Below are 26569 nucleotides of genomic sequence, written 5' to 3' on the forward strand. Positions count from 1 at the left end.
TAAAAGATTAATGTACAGATTCTATCATATTGCAAGTCAGAATGACATATGATTGTTCTGTCATCTAGTCAAGCTCCATAACCCACTTCTCATTTACTCCTCCATCTTTTAAAATCACTTATATGAAATTATGTGCTGCTGCAACTATCCCTGATTTTCATTCTTGAGTCATTTTCTGCTAAAGTGCCACAGTATAATTCCATTACCCAAGCAAACTCCAAAGCATGCTTTAAAAAAATATATACAAATAATTCTCAACATATAATTGTTAAATGCTGTTTTTTTCTTGTCTTAGCAGCCTGCCAAATTAGCAGATTTCAAATATCGATGTTTTTTAATGTGGCAATATCTCTGATACCTGCTTTCTTTTCCACAATTCATTGAATTTGTAACTGCATGGTAATGTAACTCAATTTTACACCTAAAGACAGTTAGGTTGAATGGTGACGTTTTTCTGGGCTTAGACTTTCTTATAATTTTTTTCAATAAAATGTATATTTTTGTGGATTGATATATTATCAACTGATTATTCCCAGTATTTCTTGACCAAATATTTAACATATGTACTGTATATGCATTTGAAGACTGACATTGAAAGGCATCTTGCTTATCCTTTCTATGTTATTTTGCCCTTGGCATTTCAGATTCTTCAGCCTTCAAAGTGTACCCAGGTGATACACCACTCAGAAAATCAGAGGAATACTTCACTAGACCCCAAAAATGTTTGCAGACCACAGCAGAGGGAGAACTCAAACAGGAGCTCAAGAAGTATATAAACTGTGCCATCCAACTACCGTAATCAATGCCTGTTTGTTACAAGTAAAATGCACTGATATCCAGTGCCTCTTGTGCATTTGTTGGTAACTTCTATCAATAGGACTGGTATCAAACATTGCTTAAAGGCAGTCTGAAATTTTTATTGGGAAGAATCCTAGTGGTTATAAAAACTAGGATTTTTTTCAAAACTGAATCAATACCTTGATCAATGCCTGCTAAAGCATGCACAAGTTTTCAGATTATAGAAAAGCTTCCATCTAACTCTCACTTCATCAAAGTAACAAGTTTTAAACAGAAAAAAAATCTGAACAAGAAACTAAAGGTTTACCATACAAAATATCAATTGGCTGATATATCTTCACATTTGGAAGGAGTAATGAAATGAACAACATTGAAAACAGAAGCAGTGAATGCTGGAAGCACTCAATCAGCATCAATTGGGAAAGAAACAGAGTCAATGATTTGGATCAGGGATCCTTTACCAGAAGTAGAATAGTGAAAGTAATGGGTAGTAAGAACAGAGAAACATCTGTTATGGGATGCACGTGAAAACTGTCACAATAACAATAACTTTAAAAATTAGAACTTGGAGACATAAAATAAAAAAGACACAGATTGAAATAGAGATACAGTCATATCTTTGGTGAAAGGAAAAATTGCAGTTCTAGTCTAAAATTGTTAATTTCAATGTTAAGTTCCCTGCAACATCCCAAATGGAAGATAAAGTGCTGTTCTGTGAACTTATTAGAACAACGTAGGAGGCTAAGCTTGTTCTTTCAGAAATTAGTTCAAACATTCTCCATTTCTGGTTCAGAAAGTTCTTCCAGTGTTCTATTTTGGTTTCAAAACCTACTCTTATTTCCACTCTCCCCACATATGTAATTGTATTCCCTATTTTAATTTGACCCCTTAATTACGTTTTTGGGTTGTGCCTTACATTTTGAATAGAAAATAATAACATAATTTCATTTTACCTCACTAAAACTCTCCTAGAACCATAGAACATTACAGCACAGAAACAGGCCTTTAGGCCCTTCTTGGCTGTGCTGAACCATTTTTCTACCTAGTCCCACTGACCTGCACCTGGCCCATATCCCTCCATACACCTCTCATCCATGTACCTGTCCAAGTTTTTCTTAAATGTTAAAAGTGAGCCCGCATTTACCACTTTATCTCCTTTCTCCATTTAAATGAAATGCTTTGCAGGATGTAATTTACCAGATACAGCATTCAAGAACAGTTTCTAAACATAAATGCTGAGTGATTTCAGTAAGTTTCTTTGAGGCTATTGAATTCCATAAGCAATCCAATGCAGAATGTATCCAGAATATTGCTGCAGGATATCACCTATCAAGTGGGACATCCAGATTTGTGTAGTAGCACTGAAAGTGATTGATACTTAAACTGCAAAACCCAGCAAAATCTGAGCCCACAAGTAGAAGGCACTGTAAGATAAAACAGTATTTTCAACCAAAATTCCTTAATAATAGCTGGCTTGCCCAACAGACTTATCCTAAAGTTCAATAAAATTTGTGTTTCCTTAACTGGTACTTCTTTTTTTAAATGGAAGTGAATTATATTCAAATTATATATCATAACTTAAAAATAAATATAATTTTGTATCCAATTGTCTCGTATGGTAGGTGTTTTCTCTTCACACTTTTAATTGGTTTTTGTCAAGCCACTCCTCCAGCTCGTGACCGTATCAGTGGACCATGACAAAGCCATCTTGGATCTTGGTGAGAGGGCAGGTTTGGACCAGATGGAGGACGTCCTGGGTTGGGGTACCACAAGGGCAAGCTGGGGTTTGTCAGGCGTCCTATTGGCGTACTGTTTGCACTATTTTGACTCGTCGAACTTTGAGTCCATTTGCAACTGTCCATTCCTTTCTGGCTGTAGAAAAGCCCGGGAGGAGTGAAGCGGGATCATTGATCAAATCTCTGCCGGGAGGCGTGTTGGTGTTCCAGTATTGGCACAATTCAGTGTGTTTGTCATGGGAGTCGAGGTTTGTCAAGTTGAAGAAAGGTTTTTGGGATTTGGGTCAGAAAGTTGGAGGATCATTTTCGATGAGTTTATGAACTGGAATGTTGTTGGTCGTATTTTGGATACACTTGTAGAATTTTACCGAAGATCCTATTCTACAGATCTCCAGAGGTGATATTCTGCATTATTTAGAGTCACTGGACAGCTGTGGATTTTAGGGTTCCTCATAGAAGTATAGAGTTGTGTAGTGATAATGTTTGTGTAGGTACTTCTCTCCCAGGTGGGTGTACAATATTTGGTGACTGAGAAACATAGTGCCAGGCTAGATGTTCATAGGACTGACCAGTTAGCACCCCATTTTGTTCCTGCTATCTTCCTGATCATGGCTAATCTGAATTTTAATTTCTTTGTAACATTTTGAAGGTGGATCTTATGTGAGAGAGAGTTCGATCTAGTGTGACTGCTAAGTACTTTGAGGGTGGATCATTGGGTAGCTGTCTGTCATTTAGTTTTATATTAAGTTTAAGTTTGGTTAGTCAGTTGTCCAGGTGAAATATGGAAGTTACTGTTTTGTTGACATTCATATTTAGGAGTATATCCAATAATAAACAGAAACTAAACTTCACTTAAAAGGTAAACAATTCCAAACACAATTCCCCAAAGTGGCTTCACTTAAAGCAACTTCACAATTCCACCATAGGTGATAGGTGGAAGAGGTAAAGGGATGAAGAAGAGAAAATCTGATAGAAGACAGTGGACCATGACAGAAAGGGAAAGAGGAGAGGCACCAGAGGAAGGTGATGGGCAGGTGAGAAGAAGAGAGGGGTGAAAAGGGAAGCAGAATGGTGAACAGAAAAAGCCAGAAGGAGGAGAGGGGAGAAATTACCAGAAGTTACAGAAATCGATGTTCAAGTCATTATGATGAAAGCCACCCAGATAGAATATGAGGTGTTGTTTCTCAAATCTGGGTGTGACCTCATTGTGGCAGTAGACGATGCCTTGGACCGATATGTTGGAACATAGTAGAAAGTCAAATTGAAATTAGTCACCCAGGAAATCCTGCCTTTTGTGGCAAACACCCATTTTTACTCAAATCCTATTGAACGTATTTTATTCTCCTCAATTGTCCATCAGCTCCCCCCAAGTTCTGCCACTTACACATTAAGGGCAATGATCATGGCCACCTAACTTATCAGCCTGCATAACCTTGAGATGCAAGAGCAAATTGGAACATCTGGAAAAACCCTGAACAGTCACAAGGAAAACATGCAAACTCCACATAGACAGAAATGGAAGTCAGGATTGAACGCAGATTGCTGGAACTACATGGCAGCAGCTCTACTAGCTATACCACTTGTGCCACCTGTGTTAAATGAGAAGGGATATATCAGTAATCTGGACTGTTTGGTATACCCTGTTTCTGCAAGTAGGCCTTGTTATTCGGCCCCTATCTAACTATCCTTTAATCTCAATTACATTCCATTTTATCATTAAAAAGGAATCTTGGAGAATGGCAGGAAGGAGTTTCACCAATATGTGAAAAAGCAGACAGGTCAGCACGTTGGCAGGTCAGGCTTGAATCTACCACTGTCTGAAAGGGTGAGAGATGAAGAAACTTGTGAGAGTCTGAGGGGATTGACAGATTGTACGTTTCCCCTTGTACTAGAATCTAGAATTTAATACTTTCTCCTCAAAGTGCCATAAGTCATTAAATATCTATTCTTCAAGAAAGCCATGGAAGCAGAATTTTTGACTATTTTAAGGCAAATCTAGATGGATACATGCAAAGCAAGGGGGCAAAAGGTTAATGGGCAGACAGGAAAGCACTGTTGAGATACAATCAAATCAGTCACAATTTTATTAAATGGTTGATTAGACAAAGTAACCTGATCTGAATCCACATATTTGTATAAAGAAAATATGGACCAGAGCTGGTGACGATAAGAAAAGGCAAAAATCAGACAAAGCTGAAATTACACAATTATAAATATGAATAGAGATGAAAGCAGGATGAAAGAGGCAACAATGTTCAACCAAAGCACATAGCTAGAAGTGCAGGATGAATAATTCAGATAAATATGGTTCTGGTGGCATGTACGAAGAGAGGCAGGTATTACACAAAAATGATCAAAGAACTTGTGGAAGTAAAGCTGCAATATGAAAACTGTACCTGTTACAGAGGAGTTTCTTGTTTGATTTAATCACTGCAAAATAATTGCTTGTACATTGGATTATATCTACAGATCCAATTTATTTCAATATGTAATATTTAAATAGCAAAAACATCATTTTATTCTATAATGTAATACTACTTACCCTTATTAAAACTAGGGATTTATGAAAAACAGCATTTCAACTTTGACAGCAACAGTAATAGGTTCCAAAGCAAAATAGTTAATGATATTATCTCTTAATTGCAGCAATATAGGTCTCAACATGACTGTGCAATGCCCCATTCTGCAAACCTTCCAACTTCATCGCTTTAGAGATGGACTCCAAGCAGAGAGTAGGAAATATTTCACTGGAGGCGACACAGACAGTACAGTAGGGAAAATTGCCTATTATCTGCTTTTAGGAGCTAGCTTGTGCTAACTCAACAGCAACATCAATGGGAACCTGGGAGCAATTCATCCACTCACACAGCAAAGTAAATGTATTCTGTTAAAGCTAGAGAATACAAGGAAGTAAATAGGAAAATTTAATATCCTAAAAAAATTGTTTCTCTCACTAGGGTGATTCAATGGCATAGCAGTTGATTGCTTCACAGTTACATGGTTATTGGCTTCAGTTCTTGTAGAATATGATGAAAATGTGCCCTGACTTGTTAAGACAGTGACAAAATTGCCACTTTATTAACAGACCAGAATTTGAAGGTCTCAGAACCTTATGTAAGTGATAAAAATTTAATGTAACAAAAATGTTTTCTCTTCATCTCCTTTGTGGCTAATACACTAAGAACATCTACACTGCTTCAAAAATCACTTCAATGGATTCCAACCAACCTCATATTTTGACTGCTGTTGTTGATAAACAGCTTCTCGAAGTTGGGTTTGTAAGCTTTGAATCATCTGTTCTTTTGCTGCCATCTGGGATTTGACCTCTTCATATTCCATCATAATATCATCTGAGTTCGTGCTGTAATGTAAAACATAATATTACAATTCTGTTCTTGCATATAGTAATAATTTAAAAATAATGGCCAAGGATTTTTCCAGCAGGTCTGGGATTTCTGTATAGAGAAGGACCAAACTTACTGCATCAATAATTTCTACCTTTCAATAACGTCCGTCACAAGATGCTCAAGGAGTCTATTCCTGGAGATTTGAATTACCCAAGCTGGATAATTCACTTTTAGACCCTCAAATCCATCAAGTCCATTACTTAATTGGTTGTTGAGAAGACAGGTAAGGAAGTCCCTTTTTAAATAAATTATTTGTGCTGTGTTTGTTTTAGACTACCATCCTCAGTCACAGCCTGTAATATATTTTTTAGAAAATACTTTAATTCAGCTTTCCATAAAAATCTGCGGCAAGTTTGTTCTTCTTATATAAATCATTTCAAAAAATAAATAGCTTTTGCAGCTTAATTTGTGGAAAATGCTACTCTAGGCCATTACAACATCAGACCCACACCCATCCTTCTAACCATTACCTCTTGCCACACCGAATAATGAAAAATTATTTCCATTTTGCAGTAGTCCGATTAATGTAACTGCCACTGTATATTAAATACATTTTATGGCATCTAACAGCTAATCATTGAAATGGAGGCATCTGCATTGTTATAAGTACATGATTGAACTATTATGAAATGTACTACCCACAATAGGTCAAACAAGCTATGGAACAATATACAAGGCTGCACTGTTTTATAAACCTATATAAAAATTACAGTCACTGCAGATCAATAAGGCAACTGAGTGCAATACTTTGAGATCTTTGAATATGAAACAAAATACTTCAATCAAGTACAACCACAAGGGTGCCCATAAGTAATAAAACTACCACAAAGTGGAAGGAAAACCAATGGTTTGGAAACTATGAAGTAAAATGAAACCCAGTTTCCTCTTGACGTGGCATCTATCAGATAGAGAACCCAAAGCATGTCATACATTTTCTGCCTACAAACAGCTTTGATATTCTTTCAACGTTTGTTGTATTGTACTCAGTCACACACTGATCTCCTCTTTTTATCAGGATTAGAATGTGCTGTAGACTAACCTTATAAATGATGTGCCAGTTATTCTTGTAATGTATTCAATACTACAGTAATATTTCAATAATATTGTCAGTATATTGTTTGATTAAACATTCTTTGTTTGTTTACATAATTCATTATGGAGTAGATGTAAGAAGTAAGGAACCACACATGTCATTACGCCACCACATCATATGTGAGCACCTCACTAAAACTAAAGTAAGCAAGTTTCCCAGCTTTTTCGATTAGTTTCTGGAATTACAAAACAAAACAGTGTCAATGAGGAAGTTTAATAATGAACCTGAGATGACTACCTACCTGTTGAAGCCCAGGATGCTTTTTTCGGAAGGGAAGAGAATCACTCAAATTTTTAAAAAGGCAGAAAATGGATGAAATTAACAAGCAACAAATACAGTACATAAGCAATGAGTGATAATGGGTGATAATAACGATACATTTAAAAAAATTAAAAATGGCCGGCTACATGGAGTGAAATAGCTGGTGAAAAATGAATGTCAGTGTTGCTGAGTGCAATGGGTGGAAAGTTTGCTTAGAAGTTTAACTCCTCCAACCAAACCAGCTGAAATGAGTTTTCATGACATTACAAATATAATGCAGGAATATAATGCATGGTGATCTTCTCAAGATGGCGATGCGACACAGTTTGCAGCAGCCTCTCCGGAGTTGATATCTGTTATTTGTCAAGCGGGGTGCCATGCACAATCCTAATCTAATGAAAAATGGACATGGAAGCACGGAGGAACATCTGGTAATCTCCAGGAACATCTGGTAATCTTCTTCATCGCTGCTGCTGTTGTGAGGTCCAAGTCTCTGCTGGGAAAAATAGGCCCCCAGTCCACGGGGTTGCGTTGCCGGTGGCCAGTGATGGGGGCATCATAGTGCGCTCGGCAGAGGATGGTGCTCAGAGAGGCTGTGTCGGAGGGGATGGTCGGAGGCTCGGAGGTTCGACGGACTCGGAGTCCGCTGCGGTTGGGGTGCTTTCACTGTGTGCTGCGTCTGTGAGGCTGGGTCCAGCAGTGCTTTCATTGTGCGCTGCGTCTGCGAGGCTGAGTCCGGTGGCGCCGTGGAAGTCCATAGCAGGAGTATTCCCTTCTGCCACCTGCATTGGATGATGAGTCTATCGGGACCCTGAGGACTTTTGGAAATTGTGTGGTGGTTTTTTTCGAACTTATAGTCTTTTAACATCTTTGGACTATTTTTACAGTGCCCATGGTCTGTCTTTTTTTTTATCAATTATGGTATTGTTTGCACTGTTGTAACTACATGTTGTCTAACTATGTGGTTTTGTGTAGGTCTTGTAGCTTTAGTTTTTGATTTGTTGGGTGGTAGAGTTGGTCTCCTGAATTGGTGTGTCTGGGTAATTGTTTTGTCTGGTGGATTTGGAGCTTCTTTCTGGGAAACGCGCTAAGATGGTAGTGCGATATTAATTTGCAGCAGCCTCACCGGACTCTGGATTTGGGGATTGCCAAATGTTATGCGGATTTTCTGGTGTAGTCTGTTTTGTCGCGTTCTTTTGTGATTTCATTCTGGAGGAATGTTGTTTCATTTTTTTACTGTATTGCAGTTGTGGTTTCTAAATGACAATAAAGCGAAATTCAATTCAATTCGAATATTTAAAACCAAAACCATTGTTGATTGCAGAACACTTTAGGTTTCATAAGCAGAATCAAAAAGAAGGGGAGTCAACTTCAGCTTACGTGGCTGAATTGAAGTAATTGCCTGAGCATTGTCAGTTCAGTAATGGGCTTAATGACGCACTGAGAAATTGTTTAGTTTGTGGAATCTTGCAAGAAAGCATTTAAAAAATGGTTCCTACCTGAAGAACAACTCACATTTAAAAGAGCAACTGAAATTGTTGTATCAATGGAGACAGCAGTCAGTGACACAATTGAGTAGCAGTCAGGAATGAAAGAGAGTGTGAACAAAATTGCAGTATCCAAATAGAAACAGGCCTGGCCAAACAAATTGCGTTAACGTTGTGGCAGGGGCTCACATACACCAGAACAGTGCAGGTTTAAAGGTGAAACTTGCAGTAAATGCAACAAAGTAGGACACATACAAAGAATATGCTGGGCAAACAAAAATAAATGGACTGCACAAGGAGGAGATAAAAAAATAAAAAGTCAAGTTGCAGCTTTAAAAAGAGAACCAATCTGCATGCTGTTGATGAAAAATCTGATAATTGTGAGATTATTACTTCTTTCTTTTTGTAGTTGCACAGTTTGTTGTGTTTTGCTCACTGGTTGAATGCCTAAGTTGGTGTGGTCTTTTGTTGATTCCATTATGGTTATTACTCCATTAAATTCCAGTTCCTCCATTTTTATCAGCACTGGAATGATGGGGATTGCCTTATGTGGGGATTGAGAGCTGTCGTACTGTGGTGCCGTGCAAGCTAAAATCTTAAGTGTTGGAGGAACTACATGCTGGTCATTTAGGCATGGTCAACATGAGAGTATTAGTTCAAAGCTTTGTGTGGTGGCATGAGATAGATAGCCAGAACAAGCAGCTTGCCATGCACTGTTCAGGATGCCAATACTTCCAGAAGATGCCAAGAGCAGTACCTCTCCATCTCTTTTAGTGGCATGCTATGGCCTGGCAGAGCATTCATATGAAATTTGCCAGACCATTCATGGGCACAAATTTCTTGGTAGCAGTGGATGCAGCTACAAAGTGGCCAGAAGTGTTCTCAATAGTCCCTACTACAGCTGTTGATGTGTTGAGAAGCCTCTTCTCAAGGACTGGTGTTCCAGAACACTCAGTGACAATGGACCATAGTTTGTTGCAGAACAGTTTCAGTCATTCCTGAAAATGAATGCTTTGCGAGCAATGTCAGCAGAATACACTAAAATGAATCAGAAGCTCACCGATTTCCTCTTTGCGTAACACAATGCAGCATACTCCACAATCAACAACTCACCAGCTATGCTGTTCCTGGGTCATCCCTTGTGCATATGCTTGCATCTGCTCAAGCCCAATCTCAGAAGGAGTACGCAGGACAAACAGCTGAGACAAATTGAGAGTTCCTCAAACAAGGAGGTTTAATGATTTACTCCTGAGCAAGCAGATCAGGCTGAGGGACTACAGAGATTATCAAAAGTGGGTACTTTTAAAAATTAAGGACAGAAATGGATCACTCTCCTACAGAATGGAGATTGTGTCAAATGTCATCTAGAGACGACACATTGAACAGTTGAGGAGAGCAGGGAAGGAAGGTGTCCAGAGCTATAAGAACAACTTTTTGCAGTTGAACATGAGATTGTTTCACAGCCTCAAATATCATCTGCACAGTTGAGTGACACCCCTTCCCCCCCCCCCCCCCACCACCGGTCAAGAAAAACATTATCCCAAAAGAGTAAGAAATCCTCTACAGCGATTAAATCTTTAGGCCTGAATGGGACTATGCTGTGGATGTCTGTGTAGTATCATGTTATATAGTATACGGTATATATACAAGATGAGTAATGAGCAATATGTTACATGTTTGAGTTGAGGTGCATTCTATATTGAGTTGGAGTTTATAGCTAAGCAGGGAGGAGTGTAGTGTATTCAATATTTCAGAAATGTTTGAGTAATATTGGAAATATATTGTTTGATTAAGCATTCTTTGTTTACGTAATTTATTATGGGTCATATATAAGAAGTACATGAATGGCATACATCATTATGCCACCACGTAATATGCAAGCGCCTCACTAAAAAGAAAAACAAGTATTTTGGCTCCTGTGCTTTTCTTTTGATTAGTTTCTAAAGTTATAAAACATAACAAATGTTTTTTTTTCTTATTACTGAAGTGTTCACAAATTTCCACAGCTGTCAAAAATGGCAAGAACTACTGTGTGGATTTCTTGAAAGCATTACTCCATGGCGATGATCGAAGTACAGCCAAATTGAGAAATCATATCCTGAGCCATTTTTTTCAAGATTAAATTAAAAATTAAGGAATGTTACATCCTCTACCCTATGCCTTCTAAACCGTAGGCTCTTTTCATAAATGAGTTCACCATTTACAGGAAAGCCAAAGCAAGAAAAGCAAAATCCACCAAAGTGCTCCTAAAACATAGGGAACCATTATCTTTGCATAAGTTGACACTAGGTCAGAAGAGGCATAAAGAAGACTTGTCCCATTGCTGATGAAAATCCAGGTCAGGGATAATGCTGGTATTATCACAAAACAATAAAAAAGCTCAAGACTGGATCAAGAAAATGATTCAAGAAAAATGAATTGTTGCCAAATAAGCACAAACTCTAAGTAACACATGGGTAAAGCCCCTCCATCACTGATGTCTATAGTATTCACAAAACATTTATTGGTGCTACAAGTCTGTAACTGATATCAGTTGCAAGTTATATGTCATACATTATTATAACTTCAATTAGCTCCATGTGTAGCTCATATACAACTCACACTGCAAAATTATTTTCCCCAAGTACAGTTACATAGACTTTCTACAGGACAGGTTTTTTCACCTAAAGACTAAACAGAACAAAACTTCTAGCCCTGCATCATTTTTGAAATAGAAACCACGTTGTTGGTTTATATCAGATTTAAGAATAGTCCATAATGTCCTAAAGGAATATTTTTATGGAAGGGTTCAAATGACGTGTTTTAGACGGAAAATGCAGGCATGTAATCTACTACATTTACATGGAAGGATAATAAACTTGAACGGCCATGGTAGAACTGTTTGCTAGAAATGGATCATCCACTTTAAATATTCAAATTCAAATAATAGATACAAACAATTGTTTCAGCACAGAAAGAAACTGCTTTTTTTTTTACAAGAATTATGTTGTAATCTTTACTTGGCTCTCATCAGAGCTTTGCATTACTTCTTCCTTCACGTATATTGCCAAATACTTTTTGAAAGCTGCAATAATTTCTATCATCCTTTCAGGCAACGAATCCCACAGAATATTTGTTCAATGAAAATGTTTTTCCTCATTCTAGCTAAATGCATTGTCTAGTTTTCTTTGAGAATGTGTTGGTATGGACTGTTTTTTTAAAGACAGTTCTATAAAATGCATCTGAAACTTGGAAACATCAAAGTGTGTTTAAATGTAATAAGCGACTCACATGCTTACAGATTTGACACTTCTTTATTGACTCGCTTCCTCCAGAACTTGCAAGCATTAGGCTTACCAAGGATCTGCAATTTTCTTGGTTCAAGAACATCAAATATTCCTGAAGCAAACTGAGGACAAATTATATAACAACAATAGTAAAGAGCAACTGAAAAGTTTGGGGGTAGAAATTGTGTTGTAACCATATTGATTTCAGATCAGAATCAGATTTATCACTGAATTAAAAGATGTGAAATTTGTTGTTTTGCAGCAGCTGTACAGTGCAATGACATAAAATTAGTATAAACTATAAAATAAATAAATAGTTCAAAAGAGCAATAATGAGTTAATGTTAATGAATACTGATGGCAGAAGGTTAGAAGTTATTTCTGTATCATTGATTATGGGTCTTCAGGTTCTTGTACCTCCTCCTTGATGATAGTAAAAAAGAAGAGGACATGTTCCAGATGGTGAGGGTCCTTAATGAAGGATTTTGCCTCTGTGGAACACTGCCTTTTAAAGTTGTTCTTAATAATGGAGGGGATTGTACCAATGTTGCAGCCAGATGAGTTCACAAATGTCTGCAGCCTCTTGTGATCCTACCAATTGGAGCCTCCATACCAGGCTGTGATGCAGCCAATTAAAATGCTCTTCACTATTCATCCATAGAATTGTGCAAAAGTCTTTAGTGACATATCAAATTTCCTTGAACTCTTAATGAGGTAGAGCTGCTGGCACCCCTTCTTTAGGATTACATCAATATGTTGGGTCCAGGACAGATCCGCTGAGATGTGACACACAGGAACCTAAAGATATTCACCCTTTCCACTGCTAACCCGTCACTGAGGACTAGTGTGTGTTCTCCTGATTTCCTCTTCCCAAATTCACATCAATTCCTATGACGGTGAATGCAAGGATGTTATTGCAATATCACTCAACCAGCTGATCTATCTCACTCTTGTACACCTCTTCAACAATCTGTGAACTTACAGATGTCAATTGACCCGTGTTTAAGCTATACAACTGTAAGCATAGAGAGAGTAGAGCAGTGTGTTCAGCACACATCCTTGAAGTATGCCTGTGTTGATAGCCAGTGAGAAGATGCTAATAGCGATCTACACAGACTGTAGAATCCCGGAGGAAGACGAGGATCCATTTGCAGAGGAAGTAAAGAATTCTAGGTTTAGAAGCTCAGGGATTAACACTGAGGCATGATGGTATTGAATGCCAAGCTGTAATCATAATCAGCAGCCTAATGTATACTTTGCTGTTGTCTTGGTGTTCCAAAGCAGAATGATTTAAGGCACAAGGCAGACACAATGAAAATCCAATTAGAAGAGAACCAATGTCCAGCACCGAAAGAATATCCAAAAAGAAAATTTAGAATTACAGCATATTAGATATGTTTCAATCTCCTGCAAACATGACTCAATTAAATAAAATTATTGCCTTTAATTAGCTTTATGGAAGTTGTACAAGTTGCTGCAATTATGCATAGTACTTAAGTGCAGAGAGTACTCAATATAGTGTTCATCCTTTCATGTTAATAACGATTATAGCATGAACACTTGGCTTCATAGGGCTGCAACAATGCCTTTTTGTGCAGAAAATAAATGGGTTGATGAAAGATTGTTTGTTTGTAAATTGGAAGAAGCAGACCATGTTCAAATTTCTTCAAGCCAGATTTGAACTTACTGGCTTACACGGGGTGTACTATTGCTCCCAGATGCCTTGTATTAGTTTCATTTTTGTAAAATTGATGCTGCATTACAATTTTCACATTAACAATAGAATGTTTAATCCTAAGTATGTGTGATAATATTGCTCACAATCATATTAGATGCTGGTGGTAAGTTGAGGCTAATTTTCTTAGTAAGGTAAAGAAAATATACCTCGACTATGAATGTCTTCAAATATTGATATCACAGAAATTTTCATGAGGACATTGGTGATATTATTCGTGCATACTAATTCAGTGAAAGAAACTGTGTCTTTATACAGCTTATTTGACAAAGTAAAATGTTTAAATGCATTTTACCAGACTATCATTTGAGAAAAACTGACATCAGAAGCTAGAGTCCAAAAAAAAAGCTGGATGATTCAAAATGGACAGATGCTGAAAATCTGCTATTAAATTAGAAAATGGTTGAAATTCATCAGGACAGGCAGCATGCATAAAAAGAGTTGACAAATTAATATGTTGTTGAAAATACTTCACAGTTTATGAGTTAATATTTGATATGCGAACTATTTTTTCTCTGACCAGAGATGCTACTTGATGCATTGGTCTTAAGAAGCAGAAAGGAGAAAGGAGAAATTCAGAGTACCATAAGTTTCAGTGAGTCTGCATCAGCCAACAAAATTGTGCCAATGCATTGGAACAGCATCCATCACTGGAAGGAAAAGGGCACATATTTTCCAAATTAAGGAATCAATTTTTTGCTTAATTTGTTCATTTTTGATGATGTGAGTTTTTGCTAGCAATTAATTCCAAACCTAAATGACATTGAGAAAATGATAGTGACAATCTAACTGACGCTTTCCGGTCCTTCTGGTGAAGACATTTCCACAGTACGTTTGGAGCAGTTATTTCCAGATTTAGATCCAGTAACATTGAACAACATAGTTAGCGTCATGTGTGATTTAAACGTAGTGGTGTCTTCATGCACCTGAAGCCTTTCTCCTTCCTGTTAGTAGAGGCTGCAATTGAGGATGCTCTTGATACAGCCCAGGAGAGAAACAGTACTGTCTTTTAGAGATTATATGTGCAGCCACTGTAATAAATGAAAATAGCTAATCTTTAGGGTGCTGCCTATGATGCCAATCAAGCATTCTCTTTTGTCCTGTGCAGAGTCTAGCTTCAAGTGTTTTTGGAGCTGATCACATCCAAGCAAAGGAGGAGTATTCCATCAAATTCTTGATGGTAAATAGTTTTTGGGATGTTAGAGGATGAATCAATTCCTTAATGATACTAATCCTCCACTTGTTGCTTTGGTCGAGTTTCTAGTTAATAGTGATCTCCAGGATGCTGAAGGCATTCAGTGGTATTAGCAACAATAATACCACTAAATGCCAAGAGTATATGTTAAACGTTCTGCCATTAGAGAAAAAAAGTCCTTGGCTGGCAATCCCGAAACATGAAAGTTATTTACCACTCCTCAAACCTAACCAGAATGCTATCGAGTTCTAGGTATGATCTGCTGACAATTTGAAATCATTAGCAATGTGCTACATCTAACCTTATGATGAAAGGAAGGCCATTAATAAAACAATTGTTAAGCTTATTGTTAAGAATACTATACTGAGAGCCCCTACAGTGACATCCAGGACTTCTTATCATTGGCTACCAAAAATCACAATCATCTCCTTTCTAATCACTCGAAACATTTCAACTTGATGCATATTGACTTCACTTTCGGCAGGACTCTTTGATGCCATGTTCAGTCAAATATACCTTGATGCTAAGGGCAGACATGCTCATTTCACCGCTGGAAATCACTCCTGGTCCAATGTTGATGTGAACTCTTAAGCCCAGTAAATCCTCATAAAACCCAAAATTTTTTGGGCATTGGAAAGCACTTTATTGATTAATAAGTGTGGTGTGATAGTACAGTGAATGAAACCTTCCATCACTTCACTGAAGATTGAAAGCCGCTTGATTGGGGATAATTATTTGGATTTAAATTGCCATTTTTTGTGAATAGGACAATTTGTCCCACTGTTAGATAAATGCTAGTGTTGCAGCTCTACTGGAACAGTTCGGCTAGAGGTACAGAGAGACTATCACCAACTGAATAGGGTTGCCAGATTTGGGAGATATAACTGAGAGCAGAGTATTAAAAATAAGAAAATAATTGGAATTGTACCTCTAGATGGAGAGAAGTAAACTTGACCCTCACTATTTAAGAAAGAAAGGGGGAGAGAAAACAGGGGCCTGCTAAAGTTGTCAGGGAAAATTTTATAATTTCTATGAAAGATAATAGAACACAGTGGTGTCAGCACAGAATGAGAGGGAAATCATGCTCATCTAATCTACTGAAATTCTTTGAGAACGTAACTGATAGAACAAATAAAGTGAAATCAGTGGATGTATACTCAGCGGCCACTTTATTAGGTGTTCCTGCTCATTAATGGAAATAGCTCATCAGCCAATCACGTAACAGCAACTCAATGTATAAATTCATGCCTACATGGTCAAGTGGTTTCTTTGTTGTTCAGACCAAACATTAGAATGGGGAAGAAATGTGATCTAAGTGACTTTTACTATGGAATGATTGTTGGTGCCAGATGGGATGGTTTGAGTATCTCCAAAACTGCCAAGGTCTGATTTTCATACACAACAGTCTCTAGAGTTTACAGAGACAGATGTGTAAAACAAAAACCATCCAGTGAACAGCAGTTCTATGGGTGAAAATGCCTTGTTAATTTGAAAGGTTGGAGGAGAATGGCCAGATTGGTTCAAGCTGACTGGAACGCAACAGTAATTCAAATAACCATGCATTACAACAGCAACCTTGAAGTAGATGGGCTACAGCAGCAGAAGCCCATGAATATAATACTCAATGGCCACTTTATTAGGTACAGGAGGCACTTAATAAAGTGGTCACTGAGTGTATTTAAAGAGTAAGCTTTTGATAAGGCACACATACAGAGTTGGTCAACAAACAAAACAGAAAATGCTGCAAACACCCACCAGGTCAGACAGCACAGCAGAGGAAAAAGAAAAAGTTAATGTTTCAGATGAAAGTCTTTCATAAGAATTGGGAAGGAAAGAAAACAAGTCAGCTATCAGTTGCAGAGTGGGTGAAGAAGACCATGCAGTTCTGGAGAGCGAGCAGTTAGGGAGGGAGTAAACAAAGAAACATAAAATCTGCAAAATACAGAGCAGTAAGAAATCTTTAAATGGTCAGACTGTATTAATGGTGAAGAAACACTGAGTCAATATTACAAATGGAGTTAGAGCAGAATTGTTTCAGAAAATAGTGAAAACAAGCTGTAAAATTCAATTATCAAGCAAGCTCAGAAAGAGGAGGTGTTGTTCCACAGGCTTACATTGTGCCTCTTTATAGCGGGACAGGAAATCACAGAGAGAAATGTCTAAGTGGGAGAGGTCACCCCATGTACTGAACAGAAGTAAAGTGGTAATCCAAACTGCAATTGGTTTCTCCAGTGACAGGAGACCACATCGCTAGTAGTCTGGGCTTCCAGTTGCCTCCCCCATAACTGATAGATTCCTTTACACTATTTCATGAGTGACTGCACATCTTGCCATTTACACAGGGTCATTTCATGCTCTTCGTTCTTGTACTAAAGGTTTTCAATACTATCCTGAGGTTTCCTTTTCCACTCTGAGGTGGTTACTGCACAGAAAAGACATGTAGACTGGACTCGAGAACCAGGAGGTCATAACCTCAGGATAATACATGTGCTATTTTGAACAGAACATAAGAACACAAGAAATAGGAGTAGGAGTAGGCCATCCAGCCCATCAAGCCTGCCCCACCATTCAATAAGATCATGGCTGATCTGTTGGTAGATCAGCTCCATCTACCTGCCTTTTCCCCATAACCATTAATTCCCTTACTATGTAAAAACCTATCCAACTGTTACTTAAATATATTTAGTGAAGAAGCTTCAACTGCTTCCCTGGGCAGAGAATTCCACAGATTCACCACTCTCTGGGAAAAAACAGTTTCTCCTCATCTCTGTCCTAAACCTTCTCCCCTGAATCTTGAGGTAATGTCCCCTAGTTCTAGTTTCACTTACCAATGGAAACAACTTTTTTACTTCTATCTTATCTATCCCTTTCAAAATTTTGTAAGTTTCTATAAGATCCCCTCTCATTCTTCTGAACTCCAGAGAGTATAGTCCTAGGCGACTTAATCTGTCCTTCATCCCTGGAATCAATCTGGTGAACCTCCTCTGCGTTGCCTCCAAAGCCAGTATATCCTTCCTTAAGTATGGGGAGCAGAACTGCACACAGTACTCTGTATAGTTGCAGCATGATCTCCCTGCTCTTGAATTCAATCCCTCTAGCAATGAAGACCAACATTCCATTTGCCTTCTTAATAACCCGTTGTACCTGCAAGCCAACTTTTTGTGAATCATGAACAATCACTCCCAAGTCCCTCTGCACAACAGCATGCTGCAATCTTTCACCATTTAAATAATAACCTGCTCTTCTATTATTCCTTCCAAAGTGGATGATCTCACATTTACCAACATTGTATTCCATCTGCCAGACCTTGGCCCACTCACTTAACTTATCTATATCCCTCTGCAGACTCTCCACATCCTCTGTACAATTTGCTTTCCCACTCAGTTTAGTGTCATCAGCAAATTTTGCTACACTACACTCAGTCCTCTCTTCCAAATCATCAGTATAAATGGTAAACAACTGCAGGCCCAGCACCGACCCCTGCAGCACCACACTCACCAACTGGAGAAACACCCATTTATACCAACTCTCTGCCTTCTTTTGTTTAACCAATCCACTATCCGTGCCAATACACTTCTTCCGACTCCATGCATCCGAATCTTATCTATAAGTCTCTTGTGCAGCACCTTATCAAACACCTTCTGGAAATCCAAGAATACAACATCCATCTGTTCCCCTCTAACCACTGCACTCATTATGTCCTCAAAGAACTCCAGTAAGCTTGTCAAACAGGACCTGCCCTTTCTGAATCCATGCTGCATCTGGAACCACTCCTTTTTAAATGTTTCACTATTTCTTCCTTAATGACAGCTTCAAGCATTTTCCCGATTACAGATGTTAAGCTAAGTGGCCTATAGTTGCCCGTCTTTTGCCTACATCCTTTTTTTAAAAAAAAAAGTGGCATGACATTTGCTGTCTTCCAATCTACTGGGACCTGCCCAGAGTCTAGAGAGTTTTGATAAATGATTACCAACGCATCTACTATAACCTCCGCCAATTCCTTCAGCACCCTGGGATGCATCTTATCAGGACCAGGGGACTTATCTACCATCAGGCCCTCTAGTTTGCTCATCACTATCTCTTTAGTGAGTGATTTTATCGAAGTCCTCACTTCCCATTTCGTCCATAACATCCTTCTTTGGCACATTAGATGTGTCCTCCACCATGAAGACTGACACAAAATAGTTGTTCAATGCCTCAGCCATTTCCTTATCACCCAATATCAATTTCCCCTTCTCATCTTCCAAGGGACCTATGTTGACTTTAGACACCTTCTTCCGCTTTATATATTTATAAAAACTTTTGCTATCTGTTTTTATATTTTGTGCTAATTTACTTTCATACTCTATCTTCCCTTTCCTTATTTCTTGTTTAGTTGTTCTCTGTGGCTTGTTCAAGTTTTCCTGAAGACATTTCTTCATCTGGAAGCTAGTGAACCTGGGATATTTTCTACAGTGGAATCAATGAAATTATTAAGCATATTGAAGAATGAAGACAGACATATTTCTTCATGCCAAAAGAATCGAGAGATATATGGGGAAAGTAGGAATAAATAATAAAACGGGTAATATGCCACTAATGTTTTAGATGGTGGAGCAGGTTAAAAAAAGGGGGTGAATGGCCTTTTCTTCATATTTTCTACATTTATATGAAAAAAACTTATAACAAAGTTCTGCGGACACACACTAAGATTCTTTTGCTTCTTCACTATTCTTAAAATCTTTCCATTTATTAGATATTTCTTACCTGTTTGCACCATCCCAAAATCCAGTCATCCAACTGACCAGACCATTAACATCCTTCAAAACTCAAAAGTTTTCTCTCCTCCCTTGTTAAGCACACTGCCAATTTTTACATCTGCTAAAATGTTATCATTCTGCTAACAAATCAGTTGAAATTGGGATATTGAGTTAGTTAGAGCTTCAGTAGGCTTAAAGGAAAATTAAGTACCTAACTTAAAAAGAAGACTCACAAAATTTAAAAGCTTAATTTCAGTAAGAAATCTAAATCCTTTTTGTAAGGAAGCTTAGGACATGGGATGAGGATTATAATTATTGGAAGTTGTCACTTTACATGTTAAAAGAGTGTGAAAGTTACCAGCACCAATTTGGGATTTGAACAGAAAGGTCACTTATAAATCTTATAGGAGCATGTCTCACAGGTACCTTTGAATCCCATCTCTGCACATGGTCCACACATGCAAAATTGAAAAATCGTAGAAATGTAATGCAAATGTGCTGTGTGTGGAGCTGAATAGCACTTCATATTTCTCTATGCAGTTGAAAATCTTACACACAGAACTCAAAACAAAATTCATGGATTTTTTGCAAAGCTCATAAAGATCCTGATTTTCACTTAAGTTTCATCTTTCATTGAAATGTTTTTCGCATTGTGCACAAAGGCAAAACACTTTGCAATCAGTTTCTAGACATATATTTTCATACTAAATTAACACGTGAGGAAACAAATTCCAACAATTATAATCCTTGTCTCAAAACATGAATTTCTTTATGGAGAGGATTTAGATTTCTTACTGAAATTAATTTTTTAAATATACCTTTCATGACCTGATGGCATACTAAAACATACTGTATAATAACCAATGAAGCATTTTGGAAATAAATGCAGCTACTGTGGCTACATTATCACCACAACAGTCAGATTACACACTACAATTTACAGTATCGGTTGATGGATGAACTGACAAACTATTGGTCTGCTTTATCATGGATGGTGCTGTGGCAATTTCATTTAACCATGTGGAGAGAATTCTACTATAACTTTTAAGTTATGACTTATAGATTCTGCCAGACTTTGTGGAATCAAGAGTCAAGTCCCACAGAATAACCAAGTTCTGAAATGTTTGTATTTTATGAGAAAAATAGTTTCTACACAACAGTGAACCTAAAGTGATGCCAATGGACTATTTGGTAATGGTCATATCATTGAATATTAGGACAATAATCAGACTATCGTTAGTTGAAAATAGTCATTATTTATTTATTTATTTATTGAGCTACAGCATAGAATAGGCCATTCCAAGACATGCTGCCCAGCAACTCCCCCCCCCCCAATTTAATCTGTAAATAGAACTGATATTGTACATTAATCGATAAACATTCCCACTTCCAACATTATGATGAATACAATATCACTAATGAAGTAGCTAAGATAGTTGGGCCTATGGCACTGCCTGGAGGTTATGATAAAATAATGATTTCATTCAGTATATAACACACTGATAAATCCACCTCAATGACAACAATTGAAGGATTAATTACATGGAACTGCATGGGTAAAAGTGGCAACCCTTTCCATTCAAGTTAACCTGACAGTGCTACCGAAATAGTAGAGAGCACTATTTCCTTACAGAGGAAATGTTGTGATTGAACTGGTATTAGTTAAGTGCAAATTAAACATAGTTATAACAATGAAACCAAGATGATGGAAGAATAAATGTTTTACTTTTTTTAAAAACATTAACACTACTTAAACACTGACAGCTTAAATCATAGTATGCTGATATTCCTTTTTAATTAATGTTGTGAAATTTTTAAAAAAGGCCTTGAAACGCAAATGTTAAAAACCTGGGATATTTGACATAAGGTAAATTTGTTTGTAATTATATTTTATTTTGTTTTTCCAGTGTATTTACATTTATAATGCCTGACATTTCACAAGGCAAGGATAAATTATTCCACATGGAAATCACTCGTTACTTACTTAAAATAATAATCAGTATTGATGACAAAAAACTAAATAAGTATTGTTAAACTTCAAAATTATCTATGTTATTAAAGTCATAAATACTCATGCAGAAAATTATTTGCAGAAGCAATTTCTACATCATTCTATTACAAATGTTATTTTGAAATGATGTTTATCAAGTTTCTGAATTGAGATAGAAAATCATTTCTAAAAAAGATGCATGTACATATCTTTCTCTTTAGGCTTTGGATAATTTGCTGCAAAGTTCACTACTTGGCCATGATTGAAATAATTACAATAATATTTAAAAATCAAATGTCATTAAGTCATTAGCTTCTCTTTTCTGTAACCTCAAATTTTACTCATTTCACATGCATTACAGAACTGCACACTTGTCAGATATTAATTAAAGAACGTAGAGAGTTCCTTTAAAGCCAAATTGATAAGTTAAGTCCATTGTGTATCACTAAATATTAAAGATAAAAATTTCAAGTTGCATTATTCCTCATGAATTAATGATTTCATTTGGATTAATGAATATTGGGATTGGAAAGAAACATTACAGCATTTGAGTAAATTTTAAGATGAAGCATGATTGGAAAATGTGATGTCAACATGGTCAAATATTCTATTGACACTAACAATCTTGAATCCAAAATGAAGAATCACTACTTGTACAAGATACTAGGAGATTGCTATACTGCTGGAAATACATTTTTTCTCTCAAATGTGGCAGAAAGAAACTAGGCAAAAACTACATGTGAAGGAAGAAACCAAGTAAGTGCTACAGGTAGCGAAGCCATGAATTGGACAGAGGACTTCAATATTTATCATGACCTTTAAAAGTCCACATCTGAATCAGAATTGAAATAAGATTGCAAAGACTGAGATATCAGAATACCTCAACAGCCTCACCTCATTCCCAAACGTGATACCCCAACAGCATCACCTCTCATTGCCAAACGTGATACCCCAACAGCCTCACCTCTCATTGCCAAACGTGATACCCCAACAGCCTCACCTCTCATTCCCAAACGTGATACCCCAACAGCCTCACCTCTCATTCCCAAACGTGATACCCCAACAGTATCACCTCTCATTCCCAAATGTGATCCCAACAGCCTCACCTCTCATTCCCAAACGTGATACCCCAACAGCCTCACCTCTCATTCCCAAACGTGATACCCCAACAGCATCACCTCTCATTCCCAAACGTGATACCCCAACAGCCTCACCTCTCATTCCCAAACGTGATACCCCAACAGCATCACCTCTCATTCCCAAACGTGATACCCCAACAGCATCACCTCTCATTCCCAAACGTGATACCCCAACAGCCTCACCTCTCATTCCCAAACTGGCAGTAAACAAAATAATGCAATATAAAATGAAACTAAAAGATAGAATTTGTTTAATCCTCGAAGGCAAATGTGAATAAACTGAATAAATGGTTTGAAAATTTATCCAGTTGTTTTACTTTAGTTTCTTTTTTCCTCCAGTTCTTACAAAAGTTTCTGAAATCCTATTTCTTGATTTACTAAAGTTATACAATAATTTGAAATCTGTTATACATAAAAGAGACCTGATTCTACAAATGTCAATTAATGATACATTTTAAAACTAAGTTTGTAGCAATGAAGAATTCTTCATACATTCAAGTAGTCTTCAAATTTAGGAAAAACATCTAATTTAATTTTTCAAGTGTCATATACCCATTCTTGGAATCTGACAAAGGAAATGAATTCATTATAAAGTTCAGATTTAGATTTGAAATTGAGTTAAAATATATTAACCTGCCAGTTGTCCTACATACAATATTTATAATTCCTGTTGCCTTAACAAAAACAATTTTCATAATTATGTCAGATTTTAATTTTGAAATCTGCAATCCCATTTTGCAACTTATTGTAATAGTTTCAGACAGATGTAGTTGAATCTAAATTATGCTCTTCATTTACATGTACTAGTCGTAGGATACATGCAAATGAAGTCTATTTGCATAATGGATTCCTGTCATTGCTTCAGCTCTTTTCTTTGCCTCCTTTTCAGCAAGCTTTGATATCACAAACCAAGTTCTTTTTACAAAAAAAGGATTTTATATAGTGCAACATGCTCCTGATTTGTAAAAGAAATTCCTTCAGTAACTATCAGAAATTATCTGTATAAAGAAAGAACCTATGTTTGAGCTTTTCATTTTTCTTTTTCCTTAATTGCAGGAAATAACTTTTCTTTAATGAGATACTTTATTTTAAATTAAGCACCTGAGCCAATTAGTAAGCTCTGACCTTGTCTGAAAAAACAAGGAGGTTAAAGAAGAGTAGTATTTAAAAAATTTAAAAGCCTCTCCCCTTTGCCTCATCTTTTCAAATGTTAGATAAAGCGGTATGCTGATAATTACTTAATCAAATATGACAGAAGGGACTAATTTACTGATTACAATAAAGCCCGAGGGGGTTATGACAAAAATTTCTCTACAACTTCATTCCAGCTTTTATTTAAATAGGCTTTGATTATTTATAACAAAATATCATTGCAACATATTGTAGCAGATGAGACTGTAGAGCGTCGTCTCCCATCAGCTATAGTCCAATAAGCAGCCAGTGCTGTACTGCTGCTGCTGCGGGTTCCCTGCGCCAGCACGGCAGTAATGCCAAGCTATTGGTGTGTTTACCCTTTGGGAATGTTAACTGTAATTCTTCAGCTTTTAAAATCAATTAACCCTTATGTTAATTAGTGTCAAGTCTATAGAAAGCCGCCGCAAATGGCAAGAGCTGGCACACTGCCATCCATTCACTGGCAGCGCCACAGCTCTCTTGATAACAGCGGGTAGGTTAGGGCCCGTATGTACGTCTGTCAGAACTGTTGAGCCAAGGGAGATTATCCAGACCCCTACAGCAAACACGAAGTCATATCTGAAGGCGCAACTGGCAGGATTACCATGCGCTCTACTGTAAATCCTTCCTCAGAGGACATGTTTCAAGTTGAAAACAAGGATGTGTGCACTGTCTGTGTTTAATCATCTTTTGCTTGGCCGTGTGGAAGCGACTGCGGATACTTTCCCCCCTTCGAAGACAAAGCCGCCATGCCATCGACTGCCTCTTCGAAAGATGCCAGGAGATGAAAAAAAACAGTAGCAACGACTTGGTGCCAGGGGCAATATGGCCAACTGTCAAAGCATGAGCCAGTGTTTTGTTCGATGTCGACCTGTTTTCTATTCAAGTTCGTTTACAAAAGCAATACCAACAAAAAAAATACAAAGGAACTATTTTGGAGAAATGCTTTCGGTCCGATGCCATGGGGAATGACAGTGAACCAAGCGTACTTGTCTGTGGGGTACTGGCACTTAACAGAGGAAAAACAAGGAGTTGTGAAAAAATTATGCCTTGCACTTTACAAAAATGGGAATACAGGAAATTTTGGTGCAAACATCCTTCCTGACAGAACATTGGAGATTTACTACTTAATCTGGAGCTTGTTTTTAACCATCAATTGACCCAGGTACATAAGAAAAATAAAAATCATACTCTTGCAGCAGGCAGGCAGTCTGAGATTTATCTGCATTCAGTGCTATCACCAGGGAGATGAATGGGCCGATCTGTAGCCTTTTACAAGATCTACTATGGGAATGAAGGAGGAGGGATGCCACAGAGACGTGTACAAACTTGAAGTGAGAAGGTTTAAAGGTGCGACTTGGACAAATCCTACAATACATTGAATGGGAAAATTAAATGTTTCTCTTTTTATGGGAGGGATTGCCTGTTACTTACGGTGGAAGTGTTGCCGTGGATCCCGAAAGGTGTTCAGTTGGCATCGCACACAGCATTACCGACGAGAACTGAAAACAAAAGGGACAAAAAGTACAAAAGGAATTTAAAAATAATTATGTATGGATTTTACATGAAACAACAGCAATGTTACGGATATACTGCAACTTCGTCAAGTACTGCACATGATTCAAACTGTACAAACTGCCGAATCATTCTGCTGGTGACAGATTTTAACCTGGCATTTTCTGGGCAATTTCTAATGAGTCGTGGATATATCTTTTAATCTAAATTTTCATTTTCAAGTATCTGCTTTTGAATGTAAATGGAGGAGGTTTTTGTTATTAACGCATTTGTGGTGTGGAAAGAATCTTCCAGCATTTTGCTGAAACACAATGGCAGCAGCGCCTGTGAAAACCGACGTTCGGGGGAAAAGGCTCTCTGCAGAGGGATAACGTTAAATGGGTCACGGGCTCTACCAGCTGCTAGGTTCCATACGCCGCAATCAAAGTGAATGTTCTAAAATTATTACAGTCAAACAGTCATGTGGTGGCAGTTAACGTCCCAAGTGTTTAATCATCTTACAGTAGAATGGTTTTATGCATATTTCATTTGCATATCATTAAGCTGGTTAAGCATGGGGTATTCAGAGTGGAATGAATACAATAAGAGTCTCATATGATCCATATCAGAGAAGCTGGTCTGCTCAATGAACTGTCTGCTATTTTTGCTTTTAATCCAATGACTCTGTTACATTTCAAATATAGCGGCTAGAAACCATAATGGAATTCTAACCTTAATGTTTTTTTTAAATTGCCGGAGTAATATTTTTTAAACAAAGGATATTTAAGAGGACATACTCTCGACTACAGAAATTTTATTCCATAGGAGAAAAATGTTAATATTTATTTATTTTCTTTGAAAATGAAACCCTTTTTTAAAAACTAAGTGAAAAAAGAAAGTCAGAAGTGAAGATTAAGTGAAATTGTGGATTAACTTTGCAATATTTATCTGTTTAAAAGTAGGACTACATGTGTCAACTACTATTGCACAAATTGGTGTGCATCTGATTCTGATAGCCACTATTAAACCATTAATGTGATTAATTAATTATTTCAGT

General features: G+C 37.3%; 1 protein-coding gene across 1 annotated transcript in view; it reads right to left on the bottom strand.

Annotated features, from left to right (window-relative positions):
• The window catches only part of pmfbp1 (polyamine modulated factor 1 binding protein 1), a 649032-nt gene that overhangs the window by 476175 nt on the left and 146288 nt on the right, over positions 1–26569 (bottom strand). Inside the window, exons 5-6 of the mRNA XM_073070291.1 lie at positions 25453–25520; positions 5763–5895 (exon numbers count right to left, since the gene is read on the bottom strand). Coding sequence (XP_072926392.1) covers positions 5763–5895; positions 25453–25520 — 201 coding nt within the window. The remainder of the gene's footprint in view (positions 1–5762; positions 5896–25452; positions 25521–26569) is intronic.

Source organism: Hemitrygon akajei, chromosome 17 (assembly GCF_048418815.1).
Source record: "Hemitrygon akajei chromosome 17, sHemAka1.3, whole genome shotgun sequence".
In the NCBI taxonomy this organism is placed as follows: Eukaryota; Metazoa; Chordata; class Chondrichthyes; order Myliobatiformes; family Dasyatidae; genus Hemitrygon; species Hemitrygon akajei.